At 34.8% G+C, this 11,657-nt stretch overlaps 1 protein-coding gene across 3 annotated transcripts; it reads right to left on the bottom strand.

Annotated features, from left to right (window-relative positions):
- Positions 1-5,318: 5,318 nt before the first annotated feature.
- Positions 5,319-11,657, bottom strand: LOC119643517. 3 transcript variants are annotated; one of them, XM_038042882.1, is made up of 6 exons: positions 11,257-11,634; positions 10,999-11,143; positions 6,606-6,823; positions 5,817-6,542; positions 5,667-5,750; positions 5,319-5,607 (listed from the first exon to the last, which is right to left on the bottom strand). In XM_038042882.1, exons 1-6 carry the CDS (start codon positions 11,428-11,430, stop codon positions 5,410-5,412), a joined length of 1,545 nt encoding a protein of 514 aa, XP_037898810.1. In that variant the 5' UTR covers positions 11,431-11,634; the 3' UTR covers positions 5,319-5,409. The 3 variants fall into 3 exon arrangements, with proteins under 3 accessions (XP_037898810.1, XP_037898825.1, XP_037898818.1); XM_038042897.1 differs by having other exon boundaries at positions 5,540-5,621; positions 5,684-5,750; positions 11,257-11,632; XM_038042890.1 differs by lacking the exons at positions 5,319-5,607; positions 5,667-5,750; positions 5,817-6,542; positions 6,606-6,823 and adding exons at positions 6,860-7,611; positions 7,690-7,773; positions 7,855-8,562; positions 8,628-8,842 and having other exon boundaries at positions 11,257-11,657.

Genomic DNA, 11,657 nt, shown 5'->3' with positions numbered 1-11,657 from the left:
ATTTTTTCTTTTCTGATTCCGTTGTTTCCGTTTCCGCTTTCGCTTCCGTTATTGTGTATACTAGATTTGAAGTTTATTTCAACACTTTTTCATAAGTTTAATTTATATAATTTTTTTTTTTTTTGTTTTCAAATTTTTTAATTAATTCAATTTTCTTTTTTTTATATCTTATTACATTTTACTTATATATATATTTATTTATTTATTTATTAACTAATATTTAACTTGTTGGACTATCTTCGTTAATACTTTGAACAAAAACCACTTTTACGTTCCTTACGAATATTTTACGTTATATGGTTTTTGTTGTTCGTTAGCCATTAAACTGTTAGATAAGACTAAACGAATTACCCATAAATACTGATGTGACAGTTAAAAAATAACTCTCTGTTCCTATATACATATAAATACATATATATTATTTAAACGTTAACATTCAATCTAAAAATCTGTGCAGAGTAAAATGTGTTAAAAAGAAATTAAGGCAAATATGTTATAAATGCACGCAGTTTACTCTTCTCTCCGCCCTTACATATAACATATAAACATATAAACGCCATCTAATAAACCAACCACAACAAAATCAGATGAAACAAGCAAGGAAGCTCTAGTTGTCGCGACTCGCAGCGACTTGATGATACCCATCAGCACATTCGTAATTTTGTCTTGTTAGTTGTAAGCGACTCATTTCTTGAACGTCTTTACAAAATTTTCAATTCAATTTTCATTGATGATCGTTTTTGAATTTATTCTTGCTTGGGTATGCGTTGACAACAAATAATTTCAAATTTCTTTTATTGTAAAAAATTGCTGGCAAATTGTAGTTGGACCGCTGGACCGCTGGACCGCTGGACAGACGAACATAATGAAATTGACTAAACATTGCGTGCTGGAGGATGGTTGCACGGATCATTGTTACATTGCAAGGAGTGCGCTTGAGACAATTTAGTGTGCGTTACAAACAAAGTATTAAAACTAGCATATGGTTATCCTTCGAGAGCGGCCAGAACACGAATGAATTTTTCGATTTTTCCCTCTCTTACTCTCTCTTTTACGATACAGTCTAGTTTACTTTCGCAGAGAGGCATTCAATTTTACTTTTCTTCTCTCTTTTCTTCTCTCTCTCTCTCTCTCTCTCTCTCTCTCTCTCTCTCTCTCTCTCTTTGTCATTAGTGGTAGATATGCAGTTGTAATAAAATGCCGCCCACAATACAAAAATGCGTTAGCCATTTTGTTTCACTCTACCCTTTCATTTCATTCATTCTCTCCTTCTTACTTATTACAGTCGGCGTTTATTCTAACCGTTGGGAATTTTATTAGACGCGAGAGAGTGAGGAAATTTTCAGGTAGAGTGGTTGTTATATATATTGCAAACGTTTAGGCTTGTTAACTCACTGAAATTTTATTGGTTGTTCATTGAATGCACGAACTTTTTCATAATATTTTTACATCAACCACCGAGACATTAATGTTATATACTAGTTTCGTTACACTATTTGTAACACTTAAATTCCGTGAACCAGAAACTTTTCCTCTACTTAATCCACGTAGAATTCTTCTTATAACTCTCATATATCGAGTTCGGGTATAAGTTAAGTAACTTGAAATACAACAAAACTTCCCTTCATCTTAACATTTAGAATTAACTAACTTTCTCAATCTATTATTAGACCAGCTGATACATTCCTATCTCAATTGTATAGTCCGCAATATAAATACAAAGTGTAGAGCAATTAAAAAAGTAATCTGAGATCCTCTTAACTGCATCCGACGACATACAGTAAGTTAAAATTATTAATGTAAATAAAAATAATAATATATTCCTTAAGTCACTTGGTTAGCGGATTACGTACGAATTTTGCGCCTTTTACGATCTGTCGAAACAAAATCGCAATCATCTTGTCAGCCAGTTAGCGCGCATTTTTTAGTTGCCTTGCTTCGGTGTGTACAAAATGCAAAAATTATAATGCATTTACTTATCCCACATCATCGGCAAATTGCAAAATGCAACCACAATCGCTTTAGCTGCATAGAAAGGACGCGGTTCGACTGGTAAAGTGCTGCGAAAAGCGGAGTAAAAAAAAAAAAAGAAAAAAACGAAAACAAACACAAGCGAAAATAATTCAAAAGATTTGAATGCAATGTTTAGCGACAAAAAATGAGTCCATTACCATATCAGGCAATAAGATATTATCAGCAGCAAGTCCACTGTTGGATTTTATTTCAAAATGGTAACTAATACAAGCCTAAACATAAGTTTTTTTTATCAGGGGAGATACGTAGGGATACGTGTTATTTGCAAATTGATTAATCATCTTTCAAGTCGTCTCATTGCGACCATGAAATCGTAAAAGCTGAATGAAGCGTGTGTGCTTTATTTACGGTGGCATGCACTTTACGCGCAAGCCTTTCCAACTCTCAAACATTTAGTTAACAGTTCGATCTAGGAGCTTCTCTTCTTTAACTATCAGTTTTTAGAATCGAGGCTTTTGTTATACACTAAGCTAAACATTCAAGATTTTACATCATTTACTAAACTTGGTGTAGTTTAATACAAACTCAAAAAGATGCTAACCCCCTCTATATTTTTTAGGTCCTTTGCGGGACAAGGATTTAATAATTACATCATTACACGCCATTGCCGTAACAAGAAGAGAGAATTCATTCAGCTATCGGTTTGCCAATCAATTCATTTTCATTTCGCTTTTGTTATCCCGTGTAAAGCGTGCAAGATTTTTGCTTTTTCTTTTCTATCGAACTTTCGTATACTTGACATCGTAAGTTAATGTTCATCAGCCAGTATTACCAGTATTGTTAAGATTATAAGATGGAGTTCAGAGAGTTCAGTGAGGAAAGAACTATCCAAACGGAATGAAAAATAAGTAGAATACTACAAGTAAGATCATTATTAGTAAGGCAAAACCGGCGATTAGATACCCTACGCCAATTCGTCTTGCGCTTGCTATTTATGACAATCCCCATATATGTTGGTTAAGGTCCTTAAGACTATACCTATGTACCTATCCAAACTCGTTAATGTTAATTTTGTTGCTTATTTTGCTCCTATTAAAAATTCAACCTCTTTTGAAAGGCTCGCTATCTATAAGAACTCTTATATGAAATGATATCCAAGAAATAGCGCATATGGCTCAAATTGGCTCCGCTTGCTTTTAGTGTCAAATAACTGATAGATGCCTGCATATATTTTGATCAGGAACATCTATCGGTGACAAAGATAAAGTAATGCGAAGTATCAATGCTCACACTGTTGCATTCGATTATTTGGACGTTTCTCTACATAAAATAACAATTTCCCAGTTAGTATTATTGCGTTATCCAGCGTGAACATACGATAATCATTGAACGTATTTGTGAGTAGCGATGAAACGTGACTCTACTACGATAATCCCAAGCGTAAAAAGTCATGGGATTAGTCCAGGAGGGCCATCCACGTCGACACCGAAACGGAATATTCATTGCCATAAACGTTTGCTGTACGCACAGTGGAATCCGCAAGGCGGAGTATATTATCAGTTACGGCAGATGTTTACCGGCGTCAATTGAACAAATTGAACGATATAGATGAAAAGATCAGCAATTGATCAAAATACGTGCAAGCACCCAATATTATGCACAAATTTTCATCATAAACCATTAACAATTAGGACTTTTTAGCATATAAGGAACTATATGGCCTGGGAATCTTTATAAGCGATGGTATCCAAGAAGAGACCTATGTGGTCCAGATTCGGTAAGGTTTTCATCATGAAGCATTGAAAATTTTGCCTTTTTGTCATATCAACTCAGATTTTGTTATACGAGAGGTGGTTCCAGAAATTGCCCCAGCCGGTTCAAAGTTTTCACACCAATTTAGACTCCCGACATGCTACTAATTAATTATTTTTGCCGAGAAATTTTGAAAATTACAATTTTTTTCCACATAACGCCTTTTCAGGATAGGAGTTTATATGGAAAGTGATCGAAAGGGTGAATCTAATCGAGAAGCAGTCTAAACTATTTTCAATAGCGTTCATCCTTGAGTTAAAACACGTCAATGTGCCAAATTTTATAAAAATATCTCAAGAACTGCGATCTGTAGCTTGAACACACACTTACGTAGGCCGACATTAAACGGACAGACAAATTTAAATCAATTCAGATTACGATTCTAAATCGATCGGTATAATAGATGCTAGGTGTATCTTAAGCCCGTATCTTAAGCGTGTTACGTACGTTCGTAGTAACTGTACCACAAGTGATGTTGAGTGTAATGATAAGAAAAAATTTTTTAGAAAATACCAGATACTTGAAAAAAGGTCTCCATTTTTTTTAAATCATTGAAGAGTTGTTTTCATACTCATTCGCGCGATCTATATTAAAATTCTACTGCCTTCGTTCGTCAAACGCGAAGATAATCCCAACCTTTTTACATGACTTCAAAGGCATTTGCTACGGTTGTAGGTATTCTGTAGATCTGTAAAACAATTCTTAACAAAGTTCTGTTGTATTAGTATTGTAGTTGTGTAAGACTTTCTAATCAAATTCAAACTTATTCGAAGTTTGACCAAAATTGAGCCGACCTTTAGAGATCCCGCAAACTATATAGCTTCGCGATGAGCATAAAATTCTGAATCGATTGAAGCCAATCCGTCTCTCGGAATATGCAAGGAAACATTGGAAACCGTTGCATCCAAGTGGGTATTGAAATGGGTTAAATCGGTCGACGCACACAAACTGAGAGCACTGTTTTTTTAAAAGCAAAAAAAAACTTTAAATTTTTTGCTTATTATCTTATAAACTATATTCGATAAGATCAAGACAATTTTCGCATATATTCCATGGGTAATGCTACAGAGCATCTGCAAAAATGGGATAAATCAATCGATCCATTATATATAATATAATGCATTAAAATTGATTATCTTCCCGTTTTTTTCGGCTTTTTAAGTCTTAAGTGAGATATATAAAAGATTTAATCAAACATGATTTTCTTGCGTGTCTTTACTTAGACTGTCTATGGATTGTCTGTCACCTTTCAGAGTTAATATTACCGAAGCTATCTGACTTCAAAGCCGTCTATTTAACAGAAGAATGGGGCGAATATTTTCCTTGCTAAGCTTGCATTCATGCTTTCATATTTAGTTCAGGAAACTATGGCGGGTGTATAAAAAGGAACTTCATCTTCATCTTCACGTTTTTCTTTTTTTTTTTTTTGTTTGAATTTAGGCCATTTTTTGATATGTTCGATGTTCATAACATCGATGAAATTGTTTTTTAGTTAATCAATTCCCTTGAAAAAAGGAAACCAATGGAACTTCGTCTCCCCATCTGTTGCCAAGTTGGCAATCGGTTTTCGGGATACTTTTTATTTTGAAATGATCTTTGAAAATAGTAAACATTTGTTTTTAATCAAAAATGATTGCACGCTTTCCAAAGTTTGTCTTTTATTTTTTCAACATAATCGCTAATGTGCAAGACACCGTTGTCGAGAGTGGCCACATGCAAGTTACGGCCCGAAACAAAGGCATCATTGATGTGAGGATTATGTAATTCCGATACTAAGGTACTGCAGGCAGTAGAAGGGTCATTAGAGCCGTCTAACGATGCCTGTAAGTTTTATACTAAAGAGTTACAAAATTTCAATGAACAAAAGTTCCAATACTTACCAACCAAAATTCATTACCTGGTAAAGCGTTACCGTCCCAAGCATAAGAAACAATTAATAACATATTTTCTGCCTCGTTTCCGGTCTACAAATATTTTCGAAATTATTAAAGGAAAGGATTTTCAATCTCTCGCTAGTTACTGCTACTCACCAACTTCTCGTTAGGATTACGTTTCGATAAGTAAGTTTTGATGCCACCTTGTGGATGTGTTTCGCTTAAAAAAGTCCCGTTATCCCTTAAATCGCCCCACTCTGACAGGTGAAACCAAGAAAAATGCACGACTCCAATGTGATTGAGTTGCGGTAGTAAATACTTTAAACGTTGAGTAAAAGTCTCTAAAAATATTTTTGTCTGCTGATCGGCAACTTTCCAGACTCCCAAACCTATACCCACAACATGAATGTAAGCTTGTTTGCTCAATTGCCGAGCTCTAGCTTCCGACTCCACTAACAAAGTATCAAACGTTAGACTATAACGCTTTTTCATCATGACGTTGTCGAAAATCGATGATTCCGTTGTAGAAGACCTTGAAAAGGTTTCTCCAAATCTCTTCTCATCTTTAGCACTTTGTTCATACAGATAATCGGAGTTTTCGTAGAAACCATTCCATATGTGTCGATAATTAACTAAACGTGAAGAATTTTGCTCCTTTGCGTTTCCTGCTCCATAGCCGTTCGCTTTGACGTTTTGCCGAGGATCAATAATAACGTCTTGGTATTCCATTACACCGAAGCGTTCGAATCGAGCACCAATTAAACCTACTACTACACCGGATCGTTCAATTTTTGATAGATCCGTTTCTATTACTCCGCGATTGTTACGATTGCCATCGTTAATGAAATCCGTATGTGAAGTAACAGTGAGGAAGGCTGAAAGCTGCAAAATATTACAAAGCATACAAAAACAACGCATTGGATGGTTGAAATTACTTTTATTTACCTTAATTTCATCATAGCTAATGACATTATTAAGAACTAAGGGCGGGATCTCGTCTTGCGTTCCTATTTTCAGATATTCATCCCCTTGACCTTTGTCACCCGTTAAAAGCAGGTATAAATCTTTCGGGCCCATAAAGGTAACGCAGCGTTTAGTTAGCAAACGTTGCACAAAGTCGGTAAGCTGAAGGTCTCTGTACAGTTTTTGCTCGCTAATGCTACCTGGAAAGAGAAAAATTCTTACCGTTAGATGAAGACGACAAACATTTTTTGGCATAAAAAGAAAAAGAAGCGAATGACAGATTTATAAGGATAAGGAGAAAGTGCATGGAACACTAGAGTTTAAATCATTACTCAGTTGCCATTATAAGGTCTGCTTAAAGGGGAACATTACACGAAGATTGACAAACGATAATAAACGCGAAGGCGTACACTTCCAATTAATTCAATCATTTTGCAAGGAAGGACAGTGTAGAGTAAGATCCCGTATTGCGAAAGTTACATTCCAGCCAACGAAGCATACTTATACTTACGTATATTTTCTGAGTAAATGGAACTCACGAGAAACCTTATCCAAATCTCGATTGACAAGTGCCGACAAACGCGTAATTTAAAGCTTTTGTAAACATCCCTGACGCTTTCACTATAAACCAACACAGACAGTCTCAGTCCTCGCCTTGCACATGCAACACCTAGCTCGAGCAAAATGAATAAATTTACAATTTATTTGACAATTGCATTTTATTAGATAATTTAAATAATAAATATTAATGATTAAATATTGAACAAAAAAAATCACAATAAATTGATTGATAATACAGATGGAAAAGGCGTAACAATTAAACTAAAATCTTCTTTACATAGTCCGCTATATGTAAAACACCGAACTTTTCCGAAGCTATATGAAGATTTTTGCCATTAACCTGATTCTCATTTATGAACGGATTATGTAATTCGGTTATCAAAGTACTGCAAGCAGTAGAAGAATCGCATGTAGATTTCAACATTTTCTGAGATTAAAAAAAAAAAAAAAATCAAGAAATTTTAAAAAAGTTTTTTTTTTTTTTTTTTTTTGAGGAAAAACCTACCATCCAAAATTCATTGCCTGGCAAAGCATTACCGTCCCAGGCATACGAAACTATTAATAGCATGTCATTATGTTCCGGTAAAGTCTTCTCTCATCAAAGGGAAGAGAGAAAAGGCATTGGATATTATTTAAGTGAAATTTGTTTCGAATGAATCTTGAAACTAACCAGTTTATCGGCCGGATTCCTCTTGCTGATATAAATGTGAATGCCTTCGTTCGGATGTGTTTCCGATTCAATTTTTATATTATTCTTTAAATCCTCCCATTCGTTTAATTGAAACCAGGAAAAGTGTATAACTCCGATATGATTTAATTTTGGCAATAAATGTTTGATTCTTTGGTGAAAGCATTCGAGAAAGATTTTCTCTTGTTGTTCGGCGACTTTCCACACCCCCAAACCTATACCTACGACATGAATATAGGCCAGTTTGTTCTGCTCTTGCGCTCTTGCTTCGCTCTCCATTAATAAGGTATCAAAGGATATCGTCAAACGTTTTTTCATAATTAAATTATCAAATATATCGTTCATGTTTTTACATTCACCAAACCGTTGATTATCTTTCGAAACTTGCTGATATAAAAAATCAGATTGTTCATAAAATTCTGTCCACAAACGTCTATAATCTTGAGCTTTATTTGTAGCAGTCATCTCTTCTCGCAGGCCATAACCATTTTCCGATGTATTTTGGGTTTCGCTTATGATAATATCTTGAAATTCCATAACATTGCGACGATTTAAACGGGCGCCAATAATACCGATTACTAGACCTTCGCGTTCTATGCGCTCTTTATTTTGTTCAATAACACCGCAATTTTCCCGCTTACCATCATTTATGAATTCGGTGTAGGATGAGACCGATAAAAAAGCTGATAGCTGTCCAAAAGCAACAAATTTATTATATAACATGGTTTGTTAATGCTCCGGCAGTGAATATTTACCTTAATTTCGTCATAACTTAAAACATTTCTAAGTATTAATGGCGGTTTTTCGTCTTTCGTTCCCACTTGCATGAAGCCACTACAGCCCCGCACCCTTGACATTAACAGATACTTATCATTTTTACCAAAGAAACTGGCACAACGTTCGGTCAGTAGACGTTGCACGAATTCAGTGACATTTAGTTGAGCGTATATCTCTTTTTCAATATCGTTGCCTGTGTGCGCGAATCCGTTTTATGAAGAAAATAGAAATAATTTCTAACTTTTTTTTTTGCAAAGCCCTTATTATTAGTACATGTTTGCTGAATTTTACCTAAAGGCCTTAGGCAAAAGCTTTCGAATACTTTTAATTTTTATATGCCTTAGGCTGCACGTTTCCCTTGCAATAGCCAAATGAAAAAAAATTAATCGGAGAAACCGTAAATTATAGTCTTCAGCATACATGTACATCTATGTGTTTATTCTCTTTGTCCGTTGTTAGGTTACAGTCAGTAAGTCAATGGGATTATGAACTTTTCTCACAATTATTTTCTTTGTAAATTTCCTCTTCCAAGAAGTAAATGAGTTATTTTTTGATTCTTTACATTAATTATACCCTACACTACTTGCGGTACAAGGTATATTAAGTTTGTGCTGATGCATACAATATGTAGAGGACTTTAGATATACCCACCCTTTACTATACCGATCGATTCAGATTCGTAATCTGAATTGATCTAAACCTGTCCGTCCGTCTGATGTTTGTCCATGTGAATATGTGTTCAAACTACAGATCACAATTTTTGAGATATTTCGATAAAATTTGGTGTGCTAACGTGCTTTGACCCAAGGATGAACGCTATTGAAAATGGTTCCGATCGGCCCACTTTTCCGATCACACCTCATATAATGCCTTATTTTAAAAAGTCTTTATATTTTCAAAACTCTCGACAAAAATCGCTGAGTAACAGCATTCGGCTGGAACAATTTTTTGAAGTCCATCTCATATAACCGTTCTTATGAAAACTGAATCTTCGTATGGTAAAAAAATATAATTTTTATTCATCATGTCATGGCGAGAATTGGTTCATAATACTAAATTGACGTAGAAAACAATCTTATCGAAGTTGGATCGCGTCGTTGCATTTTTTGAATACTACCGTACATGAGTCTGCTGAGCGCGTTAATCTGCCACGCGGTAAAAGCGGCATCGGACAGAGTTTTAAAGGTCATGAACGGATGGATCTTGTGGAACTGATGATCTTCATTTGATCTTGCTGCTTCACGCTGCTATGTCTTTCCAGTCTTCCACGATATTATATCGAAATAGGAAGGAAGCTTCATTGGGATTGATATTTACTGTACTTTTGATTCGTAAATTCGTGCGGGTCTTTGACTTTTGGAATATTATATAATAAAGAGGAATAAGAATAAATTATGCATTGATGCACACATAAATTCTCTGTACTCTCAGATCGATTTGTTACTTAAAAGGTTCTATTCTTTGAATATCTATTTGTCCATTGAAATGATAATTAGACCGAGCAAAGCTTTAATTATGCCGCTTATAATATATGCCCTGGAAATTTATAGTCGCATGAATGCTTCAAGCCTGAAGAAACTAGGCATGCCGTCTCCTTGTGCCGGTATGATCATATCTCAGTTTATGTTCTACCTGTTATAGGTTGTTCCTTTGTTAAATTCATTAAAGTTAGACTTCTGCTTAACCCTTACAACGTTATCCTACGGCAAAGACCGAAGGTGCATTTTAATCGCTTTCCCTTGAGTAAGTCGGTTAGGAATAATCGTCTGTTGATTCCTCGTTTTAAGTGCTCTGTGGTCAAGTATTTTCAGGTAAGAGTTACAAGAGAAGCTTACAATTCTCTTCCTATGGAGTTTGAACTGTTTAGATCTTTCCATCTCGCTTACAAACGTAAGCATTCAATTTTCGCCACTATTAATGAGATTAGCTAGTTACTTAGTATTGAGACGAACGTGTGGGTGTCTGATATGTGTTAGTCCCTTTCCTATTCGCTTAGCTATCTTTTTTTCCGCTTTACCTTCCTGTTTTCTTTTCTTTTGTTTTAGATTGATGACTTCGAGCATACGTAAGCGTCAATAATAAAAAAAAAAAAAAAAAAAAAAAAAAATTTGATAAGGGGGAAATTCCTTGGGGGAGCCGAGCTAAAAAAAAATTAATTTTTAATTATAATTATTTATAAATAATTAATATGAAAAAATGTGGACTAAAAAAGTGCCTAAATAAACACATACATCCATATGTTTGTTTAATTTAGTTTGCTTTTTGTTGTTGATTGCATATGAATTTCGTAGATTCCCTTGTGTCAATTATAATGAAAAAATTATGAAATAAGCATTTTTTCTGACTCACCGTAATTGCTTTTATGTTCCAAGAAATCTAAATACAGTTTCAAGACACGCTCATGTATTATGGGATAAGCCGAAGCTATTTGCCTTTCTATGTAAGGATACCGGTCTTTGGGTTGACTTATTACGCGGCAGGTGTTGGTGCCAAACTGTAAGAAATTTGTTTGTGCCCCTTTTTTTAACAAACCTCTATTAACGATTAACGACGATTTTTACGAGAGTATTTTTCGTAAATTTTGTTTTTTTTTTTTGCCTCACTTACCTCTAGGGGAAAGTTGGAAGACTTCCTTTTAAATTCGTGAATGTCGACATTTATTGTTTCCGGTTTCTTTACATCAAGACACTTCTTTAATAATGTTTTACCGTAATCGGAGAAATTTAGAGATGAGCCAGCCGCAGGCCATATCTTTTCAAATTCTGCACCAAAAATGGACATAATATCGGCAAAAACAACAGGAAAGGAAAAAAAAAAAAACAAGCGATAATATTTTCTATTCCGACTTTTTCTCTTTTCTTTATTTCAATTTTCGGGCTGACATAGAGTTTTGACTTGAACTCGTACTGCTTACTATTGTTACCGTAATTAATTTCTAATGTCGTTTAATGCGATGTAACGCTTGCTTCGTTATATTTGTTAAATTCCCGTCTGCTTTCGACAAAAAA

The sequence above is a fragment of the Glossina fuscipes genome, unplaced genomic scaffold (genome assembly GCF_014805625.2).
Source record: "Glossina fuscipes isolate IAEA_lab_2018 unplaced genomic scaffold, Yale_Gfus_2 0, whole genome shotgun sequence".
Classification (NCBI taxonomy): Eukaryota; Metazoa; Arthropoda; class Insecta; order Diptera; family Glossinidae; genus Glossina; species Glossina fuscipes.
This window is presented reverse-complemented; position numbering and strand designations above follow the sequence as displayed.

What these genes read in the sequence shown, in the direction of transcription:
- LOC119643517 (XM_038042882.1), bottom strand. Translation starts at nt 11,430, where the DNA reads ATGTCCATTTTTGGTGCAGAATTTGAAAAGATATGGCCTGCGGCTGGC. An exon ending in GTAATCCTAACGAGAAGTTG is followed by an intron (nt 5,751 to 5,816) that starts GTGAGTAGCAGT and finishes AAATATTTGTAG; the next exon opens with ACCGGAAACGAGGCAGAAAA. An exon ending in CAGGTAATGAATTTTGGTTG is followed by an intron (nt 5,608 to 5,666) that starts GTAAGTATTGGA and finishes TAAAACTTACAG; the next exon opens with GCATCGTTAGACGGCTCTAA.